This window comes from Symphalangus syndactylus, chromosome X (assembly GCF_028878055.3).
Source record: "Symphalangus syndactylus isolate Jambi chromosome X, NHGRI_mSymSyn1-v2.1_pri, whole genome shotgun sequence".
NCBI classification, from domain to species: Eukaryota; Metazoa; Chordata; class Mammalia; order Primates; family Hylobatidae; genus Symphalangus; species Symphalangus syndactylus.
The window spans coordinates 60,367,324-60,390,037 of NC_072447.2; the positions used below are offsets into that span (position 1 = coordinate 60,367,324).

A 22,714-nucleotide genomic window follows, 5' to 3' on the forward strand; every position below is an offset into this window, starting at 1 on the left:
ATATAACATATGATATATATAATATATATCATATATAATATATATATATAATATATATATATATAAAACCAGTAAGCTATATATATGTTTTTAAATATTCAAACTGTTGGATGGGACAAAATAAAACATCAAGTCTTTCTATCCCACTCTAGTTGTTCTGGTAATTACATTATGACTTAGATAATACACTTCCCCCCCATTTCTTGATTTATAAACTTTAGTCAGAGGCTTTTCCTTCCTAGTAAGGATGGTACGTTTAACTCATTTACACTCCTGTCTCTTTTTTCCAATTTTTTTCTTCCCAATTGTTATTATAATTAATTTTATACTGGAGATATATAACATTTGCTTTCTACTTTATAACTAATAAGTAGATTTTTTATGCTTTGTGTATAGATTGAGTCTAAGTGTTAAAAACCAGTAAGCAGGCTGGATGCAGTGGCTCAGGCATGTAATCCCAGCACTTTGTGAGGCTGAGGCAGGTAGATGGCTTGAGCCCAGGAGTTCAAGACCAGCCCGGGCAACATGGTGAAACCTCATCTCTTTAAAAAAAAAAAAAAAAAAAAAAAAAGCAAAAATTAGCAGGGTGTGGTGACACATGCTAGCTACTTGGGAGGCTAAGGTGGGAGGATCACCTGAGCCTAGGGAGGTCAAGGCTGCAGTGAGTTATGCTTGTGCCACTGCACGATCAGTGCAGACTGAGACCCTGTCTCAAAAAAAAAAAAACACCTCCCCCAAAAAAAAAACAATAACAAAAAAACAAAAACCAGTAAGCAGCATTTGTAATATAACATCACTGCATGAACGCTGTTCTCTGGAGAACCAAGCAGAGTGGTTGGAGCAATATAAAAAGAAATGTAATACACTGTTATTTAAATTTTGTCAGTCAGAAGAGAACCCTTGAGTATCTTGCCAAATAAAAGATCTTTTCTTTTTGACTTTGTTCACTTCTTCTGAGTTATAACAATCACTGTCCCCTTTGTTGGATTTTGTTTTGTTTGATCTTTATGTTATTTTTCTTCCTTCTTACGGGGTCTGCATGGTGCTAAACTTTCTGAATTTTTACATGTCTGAAAGCTACCCTCCTTCATTCTCTTATTTTTGATTGACAGTTTGGGTGTATAATTCTAGGTTCAGACTTCTTTTTTTCATTCTAGAACTTTGAAAACATTGCTCAACTGTATTCTAACAACCAATTTTGTCAATGAGAAGTCTGATTTTTGCTTTTTGGAGGTTGCTTATTTTTATCTTTGGAAGCCTCAAAGATTCCCTTTTTCTCTTGTAGTTATGGAATGCCCCCAAACGTGTCCATTCAACCTGCTCACACTTGGTGGGCCCTTGCACTCCAGAGACAACTGTCCTTCTTAGCTAAAGGGAATTTTTCTTCCATTATTTCTTTGGTACTTTTCCTCCAAAGTCTCTGTCCTCTCCTTTCAGATCCTGTCAAATGATTTGGACCAACTGGTTCTGACCTCCATATCTTGAAACTCTCCTCTTACATGTTTCTTTTTGCTATAATTATTGGACTTTTTTTTCCTCAACTCTATCTTCCACATCAACAATTTGGTCTTCATCATATTCAAGTTGTTAGCGATCCATTACATTATTTTGGTTAATTTCAGAAACCTTGTTTTTAATTTCCAAGAATTTTTTGTTTGATTTACTCCTTTTTCTAATAATCTTCTCTAGTATCATGACTGAAAAGGCCTTTCAACTAAGGATTTTATTAGAAAAATCAAAAAGTATATAATTGTTTAATTAGGCCCTCATGTCTCTATTTAGTTTTTCTGTTCATCAGGCAGGTACAGACTCCTACCATGGCCAAAGTTGGGTGGGGAGTTACTCTCAAGAGAAAAATCTTTGATGCCCTCAAGATCTGTTTCTCTAGCAAGCCCTCTCCAGGCAGTGTCTCTAACTTTCTTTAGATATCTGTGGCTTGAAGAAAAAATTAGCAGCTACCAATTGATCTGTTGACACAGGAAGTACCTGTTGCAGCTGTTTTTAACATTCTTTAATAAAATCATCTGGACAAATTGGCTCAAGACTTACCTTTGTCTTACATTACAGTTTTCCCTCCTTTTTAGTTTTTTTCCCAAACTAAAAAGTCACTAAAATTTAGATTCAGATGAAACTTTAGAGATAACCCCTGTTCCTCTTCAGAGGATCAGTTTCTCACTTTAGCACTGTGTCACTCTCCTGGTGGATGCTCTCCCATTTTCTTTACATCCTTTCTGAGACCAGCAGGCAATATGCATTCTGGATTCTAATAGTCCACATGGCTTGAAAAATCCCTGGGGGTTCTATTTCAGTTAGTAGCAAACAAGGTAATTTGAACCAACCTTTCCACTGAGAACAACTAGAAAAGTTAGACAAAATAAAATAAGACAAAACCATCTGCTTGAAGGCTTCAGAAAGCTACCAAGGCAGTGAAGAGGGGTGGAATTTGAGAGGAGGAAACCAAAGAGGTGAGCCCTATGGTTGGTGAGCCACAGTTTCCCTAAAGGCACCTAAGAAACAGAGCAGAGCATTTGGGAGAGTCACAAAGATAGAGTGAACCTGACAAAAAAGAAAGTCCAGGGCCTACCGAGGAAGAAGATGGAAATCAGGCTTTAGGTGGGGAATCCTGGAATAAAGGGTAAAGAGAAAACAGACTAACTCTCACAGGAACTAGGGCCCGGCATCAAATCATCCTTATTCCTGATTAGATTAAAGTGATCTGCAATTGCTAATACCGCTAGCCTAGCCACTGACCAGATATAAGCTTAAATCATCTTTGAAGGATGATGATGTTAGGCAGAGCATCTCAAATTATCTCTAGATTTTTTTCTAGAGAAAAAATTGCCCATGCTTGTCACTCAGTAAAAAAAAAAGATGCACAGAAGACCAACAATAAAGCTTCTAGAAGATAACATAGGAAATTGGCTTCATGACTTTGGGGTAGGCAAAGATTTCTGAAACAGGACATAAAAAATACTAACTAGGAGATCAATACATTGGATTAAGACCTTTTGTTCATCAAAATATTCTATTTAAAAAGTGAGGCTGGGTATGGTGGCTCACGCCTGTAATCCCAGCACTTTGGGAGGCCAAGGCAGGCGGATAACTTGAGGCCAGGAGTTCCAGACCAGCCTGGGCAACATGGTAAAACCTCATATCTACTAAAAATACAAAAATTAGCCAGGTGTAGTGGTGCATGCCTGTAATCCCAGCTACTCGGGAGGCTAAGGCATGAGAATCACTTGAACCCGGGAGGCAGAGGTTGCAGTGAGTTGGGATCACACCACTGCACTCCAGCCTGGGCGACAGAGTGAGACTCTGTCTCAAAAAAAAAAAAAAAAAAAAAAAAAAGGTGAAAAGGCAAGTTACAAAGTGGTAGCAGATATTTTTACCATGTATGATCAGCAAAAGACTCAGATCCAGAATGCACAAAGAACTCTTACAAATCAGTAAGAAAAAGGCAGACAACTCAATAGAAAAATGGGCAAAAGACTTGAACAGGCACTTCACAAAGAAACATACCAAATGGCCAGTAAATATATGCAAAGGTGCTCAACCCTATCAGTCATCTGAGAAATGCAAATTAAAGCCATGATTAAATACCACTACAAACCCAATAGAATGGCTAAAATTAAAAAGACTGACAACACCAAATGTTGGTGAGGATGTGGAGTAACTGGAACTCTCATACACTAGAAGTGACTGTGTAAAGTAGTACCACTATTTTGGAAAATTGGCACTATCTTCTAAGGTTGAACCTACCCATTTCCTATGACCCAGCAATGTTACTCCTGGATAGATTACCAAAAAAAATATGTATATGTACATCAAAAGACATGTACATCAATAATAGAATAAATTGTGATATATTTATATAAGAAATACTATGGAACAAGGAGAACAAATGAACTAGAACTACATATAACAACATGGCTGTATTATACACATGATGTCAAGCCAAATAAGCCAGACACTAAAATATATATACTGTATAATCCTATGTATAGAAAGCTGAAAAACAGGTAAAACTATTAAGTGTTGCTAGAAGTCAACAGAGCAATTACATTTGGGGAGGGGGAAGGGGTAGTAATTGAGTCACGGCATGAAGGGGTTGGCAATTTTGTTTCTTTCTTTCTTTTTTTTTTTGGAGACAGGGCCCAAGTAGCTGGACTACAGGTGTGTGCCACCATACCTGGCTAATTTTTGTATTTTTTGTAGAGACAGGGTTTCATCATGTTGCCCAGGCTGGTCTATAATTCCTGGGCTCAAGTGATCCACCTGCCTTGGCCTCCCAAAGTACTGGGACTAAAGGCATGAGCTACCATGCCCAGCCTTGGAATTTTGTTTCTTGATTTGTTTGGTGTTAAATGAGTGTGTTTATTTTCTGATAATTTACTGAGCACTTATTATTTGTGTACTTTTCTGTATATCTGCTATACTTCAATAAATTTTTAACATTTTCAGCATCTCCAAAGACCATAATATGCCACCTGACCATTTGATGACTATGTCAACTTAAGAAACCATGAGGGGTTGGGTGAAGTGGCTCATGCCTTTAATCCCAGCACCTTGGGAGACTGAGGCAGGCAGATTGCTTGAGCCCAGGAGTTCAAGACCAGCCTGGGCAACATGGCAAAACCCTATCTCTACCAAAAATACAAAAAATTAGCTGGGTGTGGTGGCATGCACCTGTGGTCCAAGATACTTGAGAGGCTGAGGTGGGAAGATTGCTTGAGACCAGGAGGGGAAGGTTGCAGTGAGCTGAGTGCACCACCACACTCCAGCCTGGGCAACAGAGTGAGACCTCATCTCAAAAACAAAAAACAAACAAACAAACAAAACAAAACAAAAAACCATGAGGGTTTAACATTTTGGTTTTTAATTTTCACTTGAGACCAAGTGAATCTACTGGAACAGGGTTTGCCCTGCATGTGGCCCAGTTATGCCAGTATCAGATCATACAAGATCAGACTTGGCCAAGTTCATCCAATAGGAATTATCCTCCTCATATGGATTAACAGCTGAAGTTCTACTTCCTTTTCTGACCACAGTATGATTCATTGTGTAATTTTAATCTAATCACCTAAAAAGGCACCTAGTTCCCTGGACACAAAGCTCTTAAGAGCCACATGAGTCTACCAGGCTGTGGGCTGGTTACTCTAAGGATATGCAAACATTCCTCTCGGCCAGGGAGATACTCACCAGGACTACCTATGGTTGAATGCTCAATGCACATGTTCCATGAGAGGATGGGCTATCCCTGTCCCAAGCATGCATCTTTCCTTACTTATCAGGTCATTCGCCGACAATTCAACAAGAAGATTTCATCCCCAATGTTTCACCGACACAGGGGATGCTATTTAAAAGGATACTTGTGATCAAAGCTGTACCACAGCCTGAATATCCATGCGCTCTCCTGTTTTGTCCGGTTTCCTCTGGCAGAATCTGGGCCGTCCTAGGAACAAACAAGAGGGCACATGCTTAGTTGTACAAAAGGGATCGCAAAGAAAGGGAAAAAAAACTTTTTTAATAACTTGTATAGCTCTGGAGCTCATAGTCAAACATCCCATGTCAGCAAAGTTTCAAAGATATATTGGGAGGTAGCATTTGAGCAGAAATTAAACTCAAAAGGCAGAAAAATCAGTCTCCAAAGTAAAAAGGCTGGGTTATGTCTGTGGATAGCTCAAACTTAATATGGAACAACATTTCTTTTGGCATTCTTATTGCAATTTTCCTCGAAGTGTCTTTCAGCAGATTAATTACCCTAAAATACTCTAGATCCTAATAGGCCAAAATGGATTTATAGAGAATATTTTTAAAAGCTTTTTGTAAAAGCAACTTTCCAATCCCCATCCCCAAAGTAGGCCTGTGGAAACCACATATTGTTGAGTATCCTGACAAACTAGTTAAGGCTTCTCTGTGGTCCTTACCCAGGGACCTACACTGTGCTCCAGGTGGTAAGGTACTTGTTTCCCCACCAGCTTTAGGAAGGTGGGATCAGTGGGCAGGAGAAACGAGCTCGAACTAACAATTCTGTTATTTTATCTACCATCAAGTAGCAAGTTCCTTGCTACTCTCATGCCCTTCCAGTTTAAACATCCCCATCATGTAACTTTCAAAATAACCTGCAAAATCAAACATTCATTTGAGGTTTAGGAAATCTGTTCTGTGCAAGTATCAGAAGCAGCACAGTTAATATAAAACTCAGACTGACTGCAGCAATTTGAGGGTACTACTAGGGCTATGCAAGCACAGACTGCTTGTGAAGCTATTATCATCATTCTCTTTAATATTACAGGGAGAGGTAACTCTGCAAGTGAGGGACAACTGACAATCACCAAATACAACTTGAACCAAAATTACAAGTAGTTTTAAATCATGGTGAGTGTAAATTCTACCTGCAATGGCAACACCAATAATTAGTCAAAGATCTTTGAGAAGCACATAGACAAGAAGGAGAGAAATTAGCAAGCACTATTTATTAATACACTCCTAAAGTTTCCAACAGCAAAGATTATTTTTAAAAATTGAATCCGCTCGGTATTTCAGGAATGTTTAGTGATGGATATGGAAATGGCTCAGTTAAATGGGCCCTTCTGTGGATGAGGAAATATAAACAAGGAGAGACCCCAGAGACCAATTTGATTTTACATTTTTATAAATAATGTGCAAGAGAGAGAGAGCACAGAAATGCCTCCATTTGCAGGGTGACTGATTGCTAACCCAATGACAACTCTGGGAAGATTCCAAAATGCCACGTGACTGAGTAGAAAAGAAGCAGATGACTTTTCTGATAGGCAAATATATAACGGAAAAAATTAAATGGTTCTTTATAAAGTAATAGGTTCTAAGTTCTCAGTTCTAAGTGCCTGTAGAATTTTACTAAGGAAAAAGCCAGCACAACGATAAACATCATCAGGAAGGATACTATTAAACCATCAGGCACAAAACAAGTACCTCAAAGTCAGTTTCTTCCGCTTCTTCCCTTAAATTAATGATGAAAACAACGAACCCTACTCTGTCATCTTAACCTCTGCAAAACCACAAAGCATTTATTATCACTGGACTACTTAATTTGTTGCCATCTAATCTCAAGAAAGCTACAAGAACCCCTGAACTTAAAAGTTAAATTTAAAAAAAGAAAGCTACCAGAGACTTATATAAGCCCCAAAAGAGACAATTAAAATGAGTAAAGCAAGGGAATGGTTTGACAGCAAACTAACAAAAGGTCTTCTCAGGCTACGGAAAGATATGCCTGCAATCCATGAATAAGATAAAGTGACCTCAGACTCCACAGCAAATCCTGAAATGTAAGAAACTAAGAAACAACACTTAGAGGCTACAAGGGGTAAATTCAGCACAAGTCAAAGGTGTAACTTCGTGAAAAGGGTGTTAAACAACTTCTTATTCCAAGAGATGGTGCCAGAAGCATGATTAGGTGCAGGAAGAACTTAGATAAATCCACATATGGTGGCTTTGGGGAAATCAGGGCAGTTTTGTGGGACAGAACTGATTTTTTAAAGTTGACCCGGAAGACAAGCAACAACTGCTTCATGACATGATTGGGGCTGCTATCACAGAGAAGCCATTGAGAGCCCTTCCTGTGGGCTCCGAACAGCACCGGACTGAGCAAGGGTCACTGTGGGAACAGGCGGAGCCTCCTTCCTGGCTGTACTTGGCGACTCTTGGATTTTCCATTCCTGTGCCGTCCACAGAAAAAGCACAGACTTGCTCCCTCAACTCGCCCCTCCTCAAAACCTGGGTTCACACTTCCATGTCTTTAGCTCAGGCAACTTCTAGAGCCTGGAGCATTCTGTTTTCCTCTCATATTCTCCCACCCAGAACACCTACCCGGCCAACCTCTATTCACCTTTCAAGCCTGTGCAGAAGCGTGGCTTCTCTAAGAAATGTTTCAAAAGCGACACAGCACTCCAAGAAGTGTAGGTGTGGATATCACAGGCTCTCTCAAGAGACTATCTGGGTCCTGACTGTGCCGCTGCCATTGCCTTGCTGTGTGACACTGGGCAAGTTACCTAACCTTTCTGTGCTTCAGTATCCTCATCTGTAAACTGGAAATATTAATAATTACCTACCTCTAGGGGCATTAGGAGGCTGTAATGTTGTGATAGAACAAGAAATATATATCTGGTTTTTGTCTGACACAAAACTCCTAAAACCCTTGGAACTTCCTGAGTAGATGGGGTGGGAGGAACATCTTTTTTATTAATAATAAGCTCCTTTCAAGCACACCTGAATTTATGCTAATAAGGTGACTCTTGAATGGACACTGATTGCCAGAGAAACCAATCATGTAATTAGAGGATTGGAACTTTTAGCCCCATCCCAACCTCCTGGGAGGGGAGGATCGGGGATTGAGTTAATTACCAGTGGCTACTAATTTAATCAACCATGCCTATGTAATGAAACCTCCATAAAACCCTAAATGACACAATTTGGAGGGCTTCCAAGTTGGCGCCACATACTCCCATCCCCATCCTTTGCCCTATGCATCTCTCCCATTAGGCTATTTCTGAGTTGTATCCTTTATAACAAACTGGTAATGGTAAAAGTTGTGTTCTGTGAGTCATCCTAGCAAATTATCGAACCTGAGGAGGGGTTGGGAACCCCCCCATAGCCAGTCAGTCCGAAGTACAGGTCACGACCTGGGACTTGCAACTGGTGTCTGAAGTGAGGACAGTCTTGTGGGACTGAGTCCTTAACCTGTGGGATCGGATGCTAACTCCAGGTACGTAGTGAGTTAAACTGTAGGAGGTCCAGTTGGTACTCACTGGGAATTGGAGAACTGGCTGGTATAGAAAAAGACCCTACATATTTGGCATTAAAAGTGTTGTGAACGTAAAGAAAAAAAGGTTTTTATTTTAGAACTGTAAAAGATTTTTTGTTTAAAGAACTTAGGATGGTGTCTGATATGTGGCAAGCACTCAACAAATACTGACTCATTATTGTTTGCCATGTGACTTTTTGTGCTGATTAAATATTTGTGAAATATTTAACCCAGAATCTGGCATGTAGTTAGAGCTCATATTACTAATTAAGTTCATTTCCAAAGACTGGATATGTAATTTCAAGCACATATTTGTTTGGGGGAAAAAAAACGCCTAGCCATTAACATCATTTGGCTATCTTGTGTGGCTTTTTACACAAGGAATTTTCATCTTTTTACTGCCATTATTAATAGAGAAGTCCCTTCAAGAAAATACCACCAACCCTGCTTATTACCATTTTTTGAGCATGTAACAATGAGTGTCTATTTCTTCTGCATTCATTAAGCACCTACTATGTGCCAGGCACCATGCTGGGTGCTGGAAACACAAAGAGGAACATAACTTAGCACCTGGCCCTCAAGGAGCACTCTTTCCAGAAGGTGAAGGTGGCGGAGGTTGGGGGGATAGGGGGAGGGGAGACAGACAAATACATATTGACTGACAAATGTAATGAAGAAAAAGAAAGCTGATTAAAGAACTGGGGAATAGCAAACAGTCCTATTTTTGAAATAATTTTTCTAGAATGAATGCATAATGATATCTGTGTAGAGTTACATTTCATTCCACCAATAAGAACAGCTTACTTTTTTTTTTTCAGGGATGGAGCATGTGGTAGGCAGAATAATGGCCACCCCACCAAAGCTTTCTACAGCCTAATCCCTGGAGCCTGTTACACTACCTGGCAAAAGGGGCTTTGTGGATGGACTTAAGGTTATCCAGGTAGGCCCAGTACAATCACGTGGGCCCTTAAAAGTGGACAAGGAGGGCCAGGCATGGTGGCTCACGCCTGTAATCCCAGAACTTTGGGAGGCCGAGGTGGGCAGATCACTTGAGGTCAGGAGTTCGAGACCAGCCTGGCCATCATGGCGAAACCCGTCTCTACTGAAAATACAAAAATTAGCTGGGTGTGGTGGCACGCACCTGTAATCCCAGCAACTCAGGAGACTGAGGCACAAGAATTGCTTGAACCTGGAAGGCAGAGGTTGCAGTGAGCTGAGATCACATCACTGCACTCCAGCCTGGGCAATAGAGCAAGACTGTGTCTCTCTCAAAAAAAAAAAAAAAAAAAAAAAAAAAAAAAAGGACAAGGAGGAGGGCAAAAGAGTCAGAGGAAGGAATGCAGTAGAATAAAGGGCGGGAGAGATTCAGAGCTTGACTCGCCCCACTGTTGCTGGCTTTGCAGCAAGAACACAGGAAAGGACCTCAGTCCTACAACCACATGGAACTGAATTCTACCAACAACCTGAATGAGCCTGGAAGTGGCTTCTCCCCAGAGCTTAGCCTTGCCAACACCTTGAAAAACTTGAAGCAGAGAAACCAGCTGAGCCCACCAGGTATCTGATCTACTGAACTGTAAGGATGACAAAACTGTATTGTTTTGGCTAGGCATGGTGGCTCATGCCTATAATCCCAGCACTTTGGGAGGCCAAGACAGGCAGATCACTTGAGCCAAGGAGTTCAAGACCAGCCTGGCCAACATGGCGAAACCCTGTCCCTTAAAAAAAAACAAAAACAAAACTGTATTGTTTTAAGCCACTAAATTTGTGGTAATTTGTTACAGCACTCACAGACAACTACTACGGAGCAGAAGAGTAAATAAATGATGTCACTTGATTTGGGCCTGATATGCTTTTTTTCTTTTTCGGACATGGAGTCTCGCTGTGTCACCCAGGCTATAGTGCAGTGGCGTGATCTCGGCTCACTGCAACCTCCACCTCCCGGGTTCAAGCGATTCTCCTGCCTCAGCCTCCCAAGTAGCTGGGATTACAGGTGCCTGCCACCATGCCCAGCTAATTTTTGTATTTTTAGTAGAGATGGGGTTTCGCCATGTTGGCCAGGCTGGTCTTGAACTCCTGACCTCAGGTGATCCACCTGCCTTGGCCTCCCGAAATGCTGGGATTACAGGCATGAGCCACCACGCCCGGCCTGGACCTGGTATGTTTGGGCTCTGTGTACCCCCACAAGTCTCATCTCAAGTTGTGATCCTAAGTGTTGGAGGTGGGGCCTGGTAAGAGGTGGCTGGATCATGGGGGCAGAGTGCCCCCTTGCTGTTCTTGTGATAGTGAGTGAGTTCTCACGAGATCTAGTTAAAAGTGTGTGGCACTTCCCTCTTGCTCTCTCTCTCTCCTGCTCCGCTATGGTAAGATGTGTTTGCTTCCCCTTTGCCTTCGCTATGATTGTACGTTTCCTGAGGCCTCCCAGCTATGCTTCCTGTACAGCTTGCAGAACTATGAGTCAATTAAACCTTTTCTTCATAAATTACCCAGCCTCAGGTAGTTCTTTATAGAAGTGTGGGAATGGACTAATACAGGGCCTTTGTCATATCATTGGGATAATGGATCCGAGATTTCTCAGCAGAGGGTAATAATAGGGTTTAGAAACAGGGAATCAGCCAGGCAGTAGGCTCATGCCTGTAATCCCTGCACTTTGGGAGGGTTAAGATCACTTGAGCCCAGGAGTTTGAGACCAGCCTGCACAACAAAGCAAGACCCTGTCTCTAGAAAAACATTTTATAAATTAGCTTGGTGAAGTGGCACACGCCTGTGGTCCTAGCTACTCAGGAGGCTGAGGGAGGAGGATCCCTCGGGCCCAAGAGGTCAAGGCTGCAATGAGCTGTGATTGCACCACTGCACTCCAGCCTTGGCATCAGAGGGAAACCCTGTCTCAAAAGAGAACAAATAAAACCGGAGTCAAGTCTCTGACCGTGATACACAGATAGTTTTCTTCCCTGCTTAAAACTCTCCAGAGCTATGCATTGCCTAGATCAGGGCTTTTCTAACGGTAAAATGTACACACATTCCCTGGAGACACTGTTAAAATGTAGATTCTGCTTCAGTGGGGCTGGTGAGGCCTGAGTGTCTCCACTCTCTTGCTTCTGCCACTCTCCACCCTCGCCCTTTATCACCTTGTCACCAAGCCCTTCAGGATGCAGATCCATCTACCTTGTTGCAGATATGTTCCCAGAACCTGAAAGAATGCCTGAAATAGAACAGGTGCTCAATAACTATTTGTCAAATAAATGAATAAATTGATCTTGACTCTGAGTTTTTAGAAAATAGAAAAGGAAGAGCAGAAAGGGAAATCAGGGGCCAAGGGAGGCATTTGGAAGCACAAAAAAATGGGCGGGTGGGGGGTGGTCACAGAGTAGCAATTGGAGGAAAGGCACCTCTGCAACTGTTTGAAGTTAAAGATTTAGGTGACAGATTTACGGGTATCAGATTTCAGCCTGGAGAAACAAAAACAAAAACAAGGGGGACCCAGAAACAAATGATTCTAACTTGCTCAGAAAGTCATATGTGAACGCAACAATAAACTGCTGATTTTCTACAGTTTTCACTACACACACACAGACAGACACGCACACACGTGTGCATATACACAGGCATTGGTGGTTTCCTTTCCTCCACACTCCATTAATATCCGGCTTGTGACCTTGTCCTGTTGATATGGTAAAACTGGGATAAATTCAGATTCACACTCTTAGCTGCTCCAAAGTGGCCTCATCAATTAGTGCTCTTCTGTAAACTCAGGGAAGGAAGTGAATGATGTGTCTGCATGTGCGGCCAACAGAAATCTCAGCTGTCTGGTCTGGCATGAAAAGTCCCCTGCTTTAATGGGGTGGGAGGCCACCCCCAGGGCTGGGCAGCTTGCCTCCAGCTAGGGTTGTTTTCGTTTTGGTTGCAAAGTCACCAAGACCTCCAGAGAAACAAAGCAACTGAGTTTTTTTTTTTTTTTTTTTGTCTTATTTTGTTCTAATGAGTCAAACTTGCCAGGGACACAAAGCTGAAGTCTGCCCACAATATTTTTATGCTTTCCCCACATGAAGCAAAGTTCTAGCCAACAGCTCCCTTCCTTTTCCCACATGAGCTAATATTCTGTAGCTCCCTAGCCATGACTCTGTTTATAGCCTTGGGCTTCAAGACCAGTGAGGAGAATTGTGCTCATTATAAGACATGCCTTCCCATCAAATGTCACTTTTTTGTTTGTTGTTTTTAGGAAGATTATTTAGAAAATGAGGTAAAGAGAACTGCCCTTTTTTTCTCTGGTGGAGAACAAACATCTGGACTTTCCCTACCTCTGATTTCAGTTTCATGACAACACTGAGCATGTGACCTGGATCTATTTCAGGGGAAACTGCAAGAACCCAGGGTTTCACCCAAAAATGAGAAGCCCATTTATTTCTGTTTTCCTGTTTCTCATGGCCACAGAGTGCACCGAGCCCTGCTGTTAGTGGCTCACTAGAATGAGGAGGTCAGACCAGGAGGAACTGGAGAAATAAGGTCCTCTCTGCACAAGGGCGTGAGTCATTTCTAAGAGGGTGTCCTGGAGAACCAAGCTTGAAGTTTGTGTGTTTTTCCCCATATGACAGCAATCTTGAAAACCTTCCGAAAGGTCAGTGGAACTGACTTTGAGGGGCCCTCTGCATGACTGTGTATGAGGTCTGGAAGGAAGGAGGTCAGGGGGAAGCTGTGACACAGCTTCTGGCTAGGGCTGTGGCAAACACGGTGCCATTAGGAGTGCAGCGCAAGTGGCTGCCAGCCCGTTCACAACACATGTGCGGTGCTCTCAGCCCAAGGGGCCCTCTGGGAGCTGACAGGAACACTGAGTTCATCCATCCAGGCCCATCCAGGGAGGTTCCTGAGACTCACTCCACCTGGGGGTGGGGGCTATTTTAGCTGTTACTGCACGGACTAAATACAAGAACCCTCAGCACTTTGGACCTGCTGCTTTCTCACCCAAACATTTACACAGAAAAGTGACAGTAAGCTTGTTACTGAATCTAATTACAAGCCCACTGTTCCCAGTGTGCAGGGCTTATGTGATACATAGTAAGTTCTACTACATGACCAGCCAAATCCTTTCACTTCTTTCCTGTTACAGATGCTTGAATGCAGAGGTAGGAGCAATGGGAAACAGCAAAGGGGGTGGGGATGTTTTGAATGGTCCAGAGCAAGATGAAATCTCTCCAAATCTTACGATCCAGCTGCTATTGGCCTTTTTTTCTTACAAAGTTAATCTAGACTGGCCACAGTTCTGTGGAGGATGCTTTAGAATAGGGCAGCCACATCCTACCAGAGCCATTATCTCCCCTTTGGTGAAATAAGGACGTCCATCATGTTTTCCCCTGGGGTTTTCTCAGGATGAGTTTCAAGATCTCCCAAACTGTTACACTCTAAATTAGCTTCGAGGTGCTCAGTCCCTGAACTCCTATTTTCTGAAGTCCTTAATCAAAGCTAGAGTCAAATAGCAAATTTTCAAAGAGAACTGCTCATTGAGACCACGTGTTCCCAATTGACATAATGGCCAATTCTAAGATCATCTCAAAGGTCTTCTGGAGCTCATTAAAGTGGGCGCCAAATCTCCAATGAAGCTTATTGAAAACTCTTCCCAAAATGTCCAGAACTTTCCAGGTCATGGCTTTGTGTCCCTTGAGCAGGGACCTAGAATGGACATCAATGCTATAAATGCCTTATCAGGCTGTGGCCACCCTTAAAGAGAAAGAAACCACAAAAGGCTACAGTGGCACTCCATTGACCCCACACAGCACCACATTTTGCCAGCCTTATTAAATCTGATTTGGCAGATGGAATCATTTAGAAGATCCTATGGAATCTGAAGTCTGCTGCAGACTGCTGCAGGATTAAGTGCAATGATGAGTCAGATTCAAAGCTGACTGGAAAAAAAAGAACAGGGTTTCATGGACAACATACACAGGTGGTCAGTAAAGCTGCCTGTTGCATGTTGCATCTCTCTCATTCCCTCATCCACCCAACAAACACCTATCAGGTTCCTCCATGTGCCAGCCACTGTGCTTAGCACTGGGCATTCAATGCTGAACGACATAGCTATTGACTACCAAGGTCAAATAATATATTGGTAACACATTTCTGCCCCTATCATAACTCTCCTTTCCCCACCTTGCTTGCCCAGGTCATGCTGACCTGGGTAAAGAGCCAGACCTAGAGACGAAATCATCCCGACAGGTGCACAACAGGGCTGATATGGCAACCTCAATTCTTGTCTGTAAATTTGTTGATACTCTTCCCATAAAAAGGTTATGGTCTCTATCCCCTCCCGTTGGATCCGGGCTGGTCTTAGGAATGCATTTCTAAGCAATAGAAAGCCACGGAAGTGATGCTGTAGAACTTGCAAGATTAGGTCAGAAAAGGTGATATAGCCTCTATCCTGCTTGCTGGGACACATGCTTTTGGAACCTTAAGCCATCATATAAGAAATCCAACTACCCAGCAGCCACCATGCTGGCAGGCAGCTCAGGCCACATGGAAAAGCCCTGCACAGACATTCCTGTCAGAGGTCCCTGTGATTGGGTCCTTCTAGCCCAGGTGCCAGACATATGAGTAAATGAACCTTTGCATAATTCCAGCCCCAGGCTCCTGGTTTTCCCACCTGAGGCCCTGGACTCCATGGAGCAAAGGCAAGCCGTCCCTACTATGCCCTTTCCAAATTCCTCACCTAGAGGATCCCAGGCCCTGGAGGAACAGGAATGCCTTCAGGTACCTGATGTCTCTCCTTTCTTCCTCAGATCCCTGGGCTGGAGAGTCAAATCGTATTGCTCTCTTTCTCCTGGGCACCACTGATAGACTCGGAACCAGTTGTAGAACCAATATCCACTATTGAAAAGTGGGGAGTCAGGGACTCTTTCTGGCGAGCCCACACTCTTCATAATGTTGATTAAGAACACATACCCTAGGCCGGGCGCGGTGGCTCACGCTTGTAATCCCAGCACTTTGGGAGGCCGAGGCGGGCGGATCACGAGGTCAGGAGATCGAGACCACGGTGAAACCCCGTCTCTACTAAAAATACAAAAAATTAGCCAGGCATGGTAGCAGGCGCCTGTAGTCCCAGCTACTCGGAGAGGCTGAGGCAGGAGAATGGCGTGAACCCGGGAGGCGGAGCTTGCAGTGAGCTGAGATCGCGCCACTGCACTCCAGCCTGGGTGACAGAGCGAGACTCCGTCTCAAAAAAAAAAAAAAAAAAGAAAAAAGAACACATACCCTGGGGACAAATCCTGGCTCCATCACTTACTCTGAGATGACTCAAACTCCCAAACTTCAACTTTTAATCTGTAAAATGGGGAGAGCAGTACATGCTTCATAAGGCTGTTGTCAGGATCACAATGAGGGAATCTAGGTAAAGTGCCTGGCATGTGACGAATGCTCAAATGTCTTCCCCGGGAAGAAGCATCTCTTGTGACTTACCCCTTGTAAGACTTGAAAGCTGTCATTGTTGGGTGGTGGGTCTTGATCGGGGTCAACACCAACTCTGAAAGTCACCAGGGAGAAAGACAAAGAGAAAAACAAAGAGTATTAGCTTGGTCCATGGTAGCCATGCAGGCTGCAAGTAGCCTGGAGGCTGATCATCTTCCCGAAGCATAAGGAGTGGTTAGCTAAAAGGTGAGGAAAGCTGTCATGCAGAAGTCATAAGAAAGAGGTCGCATATCACTTCAGATCCCAGAGGGTCGGAGGGGCAATGAATCCCATGTGTTTACACTCTAAGCAAGGACGCCGGAACACAACACATGCTGGCAACTGTCCACTTGCTTTTCTACACCAGGTGGTCCCAGTTATCAAAATGGGGGTCTCACTGCACTGGGCCCTTCCTTTGTACTGCTTCCTCACTTCTGCCCTGGCCTGCTTTAATTTCTCTAACATTTTGTTATAAACTTTTTCAAATATACAGGGAGATGTTGAAAGACTTTAGAGTGAATCCCTATATACCCACCATCACTAGATTCTACCATTAACATTTTACTGTATATTCCTTATTACCTATCTATCCATTTCTCTATCACCCATCTTACTTTTTCTTTGGATACATTCAGATAAAGTTGCAGACATCAGAATACTTCCCCTAAATACTTCACATGCATATTGACAAAGAGTCTCTCCTTGAACAAACTTTAGTCAGGCTCCTAGGAATTCACTTCCCAACTAGGCACTGACTTTTGGGCTTCCATGTCCATCTCAGCATAGCCCAATTTTAGCAAGAGGCTTGCTAAGTTGGTTTGGCCAGAACCCAACATCTGATTGGGTTCTTCATCCCCCCACAATCCCTCAGGTGATGTCTGATCCCCTTCGCCTGTCTTCAGCAAGAATCCTGTTGGGTCAGTTTAGCCAGAATCCCCCTTGCCCCTGATGTTTCCTCTCAGTACTTGTCCATCCACTGACCCCTGTTTCTCTCCCCTACTGCAAAACCCCATCACAGTGGTCTCTATACCAATCGTGATGGTCCTGAACAACGTCTGCCTTACTGTTTAAATATACGTCAGAATAATGTTTTCTTTAAGAATATCATTAACTAGAGTCCTGACCTGCTTTCAATCCTGGTGCCCCTATACCCTCTTGCATCAAGATAGCCTTGAGAACTCACACATTTGAGAGCAACAACTAAAGACAGAAAGAAAAAGCAAAATGGCAGGACTCATTTATAACAAATAGTATAAAAGCACCAGAGCAGTTGTCTTGGCTTAGTAACATACTAACTGGCACTCTATGCATCTGGTAATTTTTTTGTTTTATCCTTGCACCTTCCTCATTCTGAGGCAGGAAACTGTGCCATGGATGACATGGATAACACTGGGCAATGGGGGAGAGAAAAAAGATGCCAGGAAAATCCTGTATCTGCCATGGAAGTTCCAACCTTCACGGCAGCCACTTGATATCAACCAAGTATGAAATGCAGCCCAAACTCCTGACAGCAGAGAGTCTAAAAGGACCTCCTGGGCCCTGCCACAGACAGAGGAGTGTGGGAAGGCCCTTGGGGTCTCTTGGAGGGCCTTGCTACTGATATAAGTGCAGAACAGGAGATTTCTAAGAAAGGAAACAAAGAACTGCTTCTCAGCTTGCTACTGCTAAAAACAAAAAACAAAAAACAAAAAAAAACAAAACAGATTGGGGCCGTGAGACATAAATAATGTTCTGCACTTTTTTTCCCCTATTCAAGGCTGTTTACTTTAGGGCGATTTAGTAATTACTTTTCTGGCAGGGTTGAGGGCCTCTTGGACCAATACGCAAGGATGACACGGGACCTTGTGGCTTCCTACAAAGAGCCCCACCCTTGGGGCAGAGCCCAGAACCAAACTGATCTCTGGGAAGAGGAGGTAAAGCAATGGGCCAGGGTGTTTTGGTGTGGAACTGGGCAGCAAGAAAGAACAGGCACAGGATTTTGTGTGTGTGTGTGTGTGTGTGTGTGTGAGTGTGTGGGTGTGTGTTTTTTTTTTTGAGACGGAGTCTCACTCTGTCACCCAGGCTGGAGTGCAGTGGTGCGATCTTAGCTCACTGAAACCTCCGTCTCCCAGGTTCAAGTGATTCTCCTTCCTCAGCCCCCCAAGCAGCTGAGACTACAGGCATGTGCCACCATGCGTGGCTAATTTTTGTATTTTTAGTAGAGATGGTGTTTTACCATGTTGGCCAGGCTGGTCTCGAACTCCTGACTTCAGGTGATCTGCCCACCTCAGCCTCCCAAAGTGCTGGGATTACAGGCGTGAGCCACCATGCCCGGCCCAGGCACAGGGTTTTAACTGCAGGTTTAAAGCCTCAGAAGACTTTAGGGTCCTCCAACTTTCTGAAATTCCTAGTCTCAGGTCACTGTCCACTTTATGTATCTGTCTCCTGGCCTGGTATAATGCTTTTGATCCAGGACACTGGAACTTTTTTATGCCGTTTTATTATATCTTATTTTAGCATTCCCCTGATACATCAGGGCTAAGCTCATAAGAACACAAATGACGGCCTTTTCTTCCAGAATGGGCAGAATTATCTTTATTTTCATTAGGAATTAGATAAATGTGGACATCCCACACTAAATGAATAAATAAAGCAAGCAAACTGATGTGCTCATTCTGGAATGAATAAATACCAAATATTGATAATTTCTCTGCTGGTATAATTTGTCCATTCTGATTAACAGATAAAATGCCATAAAATCTTGGAAAGTTTAGAAGTATTCTATGTTAATTAATAATTTTTTCTAAAAAAAAAAAACCCGAATGGTCAAGGTTTTGAATAATTTGAGGAATATGAGACACCTCTTCATATAATATCTTGAACACCATATCATAATCTGAATTTGCTCATGTCCCAAGTCTAATAACTTACACTTTGCCTGAAGGACTTTCCTTCTTGAAGGCATGCTTCAAAGGAAAGGATTTCCTCTGCAATTTAGCTGGTATCAAAGTCAGTCTCCAAAAATGAACGTGTGTGTGTGTAGAAAAAAGTGTGATTTCAGTGAGCTTAAATACTTAATTTCATGTGAGTCATTACAGTACACATACGGGGCCTAGTGATATCCCAAGACCCATGTCCCACTGCTTTCACCACTGCCCTCAAGGAAGTGAAATATTCTCACAGTGCCAAGAACAGAGTTGAAGCCTATTTTGCATTTGATTTATCTATCAGCACCGAGAATCAGATCAGGAAGAAAACATGCCAATTAGAGAAACAGAAAGGAAAGAAGAAACATTAAAGTCTGTACTTTGCTTGCCCAGACATCACCACCCTTAAGCATAGTTATATCATAAACTTGGAAGGATACTAAGAAACAAACTGCATTAGAGGAATCTTTATCCTTTTGGTTAAACATTCTTCATATCTTCTGGTTCACCATGACAAGGCACAAATACACAAATATGTATTTTGAAAAACTATAACAGCAGTAGTATTTAACTAAGATGGTGTAAGCCTTACCCCAGTCATGGTTGAAATATGAAAATTCTAGTTCTTTTTATGAATTAAGAGCCTTATTTACTAGATCATAAGCAGGATTTTGTGGGAAAAGTGTGGCTCTGAAAATGAGCTGCTCTTAACACTAAGCTCAGTTGTACAAAAAAGAGACACTTGACAACTCAGGCTTTATGTTGGCAATACATTGCCTAAATGTGGGGAAAGCAGACAGAATCCCAAGAACACTGACACATCAATCAACCCAGAGGAGGGGTGGAAAAAATGATTAGAATTGACTCAACCTTTTGCACCTTTACTAAAAGGGGTGGGGGTTGGCACACGCAGGAAGGAAGAGAAAAACAGTGTAAAGAGAAATATCTGAGGTTAGAAAGAGGAGAAAAGCCAGGCCCAGTTAATTTTTTCTGAGGATGCCCTTGTGTCACCTGAAGTACTGCCAGTGGTGTTCGTTCTGGTCCTCTTCGGAGGGCTCCTCGACGCCAACTCTGGGCAGCAGAAGAAGGGAACGTGAGTGTGACAGGGACAACAGGAGAGCCAGGAGCTCTGGGCAAATGATCTGGACCATGTCCATGAGAGAATATTTCTCACTTTCAATATGAATCCATATCTTCTCTTAAACTGTCCCCATCCTCTAAAACCCAGAGAGGCTGAGAGGCCACTAAATTTAAATTTAAAGCAACAATGTCAGGAGCCAGGTCAAATGAGGATTGATCAGGAATGAGGATGAGCCTCTCAAAATATAATGTAATAAAATCAGAGGATGAAATACACCTCATAGAAAACAACTTCACATAATTTTTTCAGAAATTCATTTGTTTATAAAGCAAGATACCAAAAATAGAAAAAAGAAATTACTGCTTAAATGTTACACATATTTAAAGTGTTTACACATATTTTTACACATATTTGACAGAAAGAACAAAAAGCATGATATTATTGAAAAACAGCAACAATACTTAAGAAGACAAAGATGGCCTTTTTTTCCAGACAAGCACACCATGTTGTATATAGGATCAACCTGAAAGTCGGGAACCCAACTTCTGCTATTCTCTTTAGCTTGTAGCCTTTTGAATTGACATGGTCCACCTTCACCTTCCTTAATAATTTCTGGGTTACTTAGAGTGCATTTGAATCTTACCATCATGTTGGAGCAGGGTTTTGTAAACTCGGCAGCATTGACATTTTGGGTCAGATAACTCTCTGTTGTGGTGACCCGTATGGTGCACTCACTGTAAGATGTTTAACAGAGTCTCCAGCTTTCACCCACAAGATACTAGTAGCAACCCTACCCACCAAGAAGCTGAGGTTTTGACCCCTTCCTCTGGTTGTGGCCAACTAAAAACATCTCCAGAAACTGCCAAAGAAATGTCCCCTGGGGGGGCAAAATTGCCCTCAGTTGAGAATCACTGCACTGAACCATGTATTCTCAAAGGAGGCAGTATCACCCTCATGGGTATAAAAATTGGTTCTTATAGGTTAAAAAAAAAAAAACTCAGATATTACGATGGTTTGTAGCCCTCCAAAGTGCCACAGCACAGACAGAGATGCATAGCAGATCTGTGATATTAAAATTTCACCGGGGGAGGTAATTGAGGAAAAAGTTTTTAAAGGCTCCTCAGCGATGGCAATAATGAAAAAAAGATTGACAACTATTTCACTAGACAATGCCCAAATTCTCATGTTATTAATATCCCCTGACATATGCAAGTGAGGACACGATGCTTCTTAAGGTGGTACTTTTAATTAGTTACATGTTCAGAATGTGACTTAAATCAGACTCTATTACTACAACATTGAAAAATTATAGCAAACACCAGAAAAACAAGCCAGATTCCTTAATGTAAGATTCATTGTCTCTTGAGAAACAGTATTAATAATAGTAGCAGCTGTAATGCTATGATTAATACTATTAATAACAGCTAAAATATACTAAGTGCTTATGTGTCAGATGGTACATTGATGAGAGAATTCTTCATTGCATTATTTATTACCACATTTTATCCTCACACTATGACTGTCCCCATTTAATCAGTGAGGAAACTGAGGAATACAGGTGAAATAAGTTGCCCAAGGTCACAAAGGTAGAAATGGTAGAGCCAAGATTCCAACTCAGGCTGCTAGTCTCCAGAGCCTCAGCTCTTCCTCTTATAGGATACTGCCTTTGATTACAAGGAGGCATCTTTAAGGTCTTTTAAAATATCCAGTTGCAAATGCTATTACATAAAGAGCTCAGGGCTTCTCCCTGCCTTTATTCCTTATGTTATCTTGCAAAGAGCTTTATTATAAATTCTCAGTCTAACAGGATTATGCCAAGTAGAGCTTTCTTACTTGTCCTTGAATAATTATATTACCACACTCTGGAATGTGAAGGTTACAGTTCATTTGGCCACCTGGGTGTACGTCGTTCCACCGCCTCCCCCCAACCCACTATCTCCACCATTTCGTGTGTGTTACTTGAAGCTGACGGCTCCCAGAAGACGGCCACCATGCTGTCACAATGTGGTCAGGACACACACAAGGCTCATCAGGCAAAATAATCCCACCATCATTTTTTAAGTTGCCAAAATACGTCCTTTGTCAATAACAACTCTTACTCAAGAGACTAAGAAAAATATTATGTTTCAACAGAAAGCAATTTGCACATTTTGCCATTATGTTTTAAAATATCAATCACAAAACACCAATGTAAAAAGATAAATTGGATTTCTGGAAAGCAGTGACTTGGCTTTGGATTTATAGTTATATTCATTTTTATTTTATACACAGACTTGAAATTAGCCATAGTAAGAAACACAGCTAACTCCTATTTATGGTGAACTCCAAGAACCACCCTGGGCTTCTGACTTCTGAGCAGCTACTTAACAGCTCATTATGGCCTCTATCAGTAGCCTGGAGAAGTAAGGAATGAGTAGGTGCTGATCATATCGAGGTCACAGGGGTCAAAATGCCAAACTGAATTTCAGGGGGTTTCTGAATCAATTTAGAATAAGAACCTGGGTTACAGAAATGATT

General features: G+C 42.2%; 3 protein-coding genes across 16 annotated transcripts in view; 2 read left to right on the top strand and 1 right to left on the bottom strand.

Annotated features, from left to right (window-relative positions):
* LOC129475042 (zinc finger protein 674-like) overlaps nucleotides 1-22,714 on the top strand; it is a 981,285-nt gene that overhangs the window by 165,240 nt on the left and 793,331 nt on the right.
* The window catches only part of CHST7 (carbohydrate sulfotransferase 7), a 219,747-nt gene that overhangs the window by 67,331 nt on the left and 129,702 nt on the right, over nucleotides 1-22,714 (top strand). The window contains exon 2 of one of the 2 annotated variants that reach the window (XM_055266904.2): nucleotides 9,601-11,296. The exons of the other annotated variant lie outside the window; for it this stretch is intronic. The gene's annotated coding sequence lies outside the window, so the exon portion shown is untranslated. Of the gene's footprint in view, nucleotides 1-9,600; nucleotides 11,297-22,714 lie in introns of those variants that run through there. 2 annotated transcript variants of the gene reach the window in all.
* The window catches only part of SLC9A7 (solute carrier family 9 member A7), a 155,556-nt gene that overhangs the window by 16,423 nt on the left and 116,419 nt on the right, over nucleotides 1-22,714 (bottom strand). For 6 of the 13 annotated variants that reach the window (XM_055266889.2, XM_055266887.2, XM_055266888.2 and 3 more), the window contains exons 13-15: nucleotides 20,128-20,187; nucleotides 16,223-16,286; nucleotides 5,370-5,452 (exon numbers count right to left, since the gene is read on the bottom strand). In XM_055266889.2, coding sequence (XP_055122864.1) covers nucleotides 5,370-5,452; nucleotides 16,223-16,286; nucleotides 20,128-20,187 — 207 coding nt within the window. The remainder of the gene's footprint in view (nucleotides 1-5,369; nucleotides 5,453-16,222; nucleotides 16,287-20,127; nucleotides 20,188-22,714) is intronic. The other 7 variants (XM_063634408.1, XM_063634405.1, XM_063634407.1 and 4 more) reach the window with 2 other exon arrangements.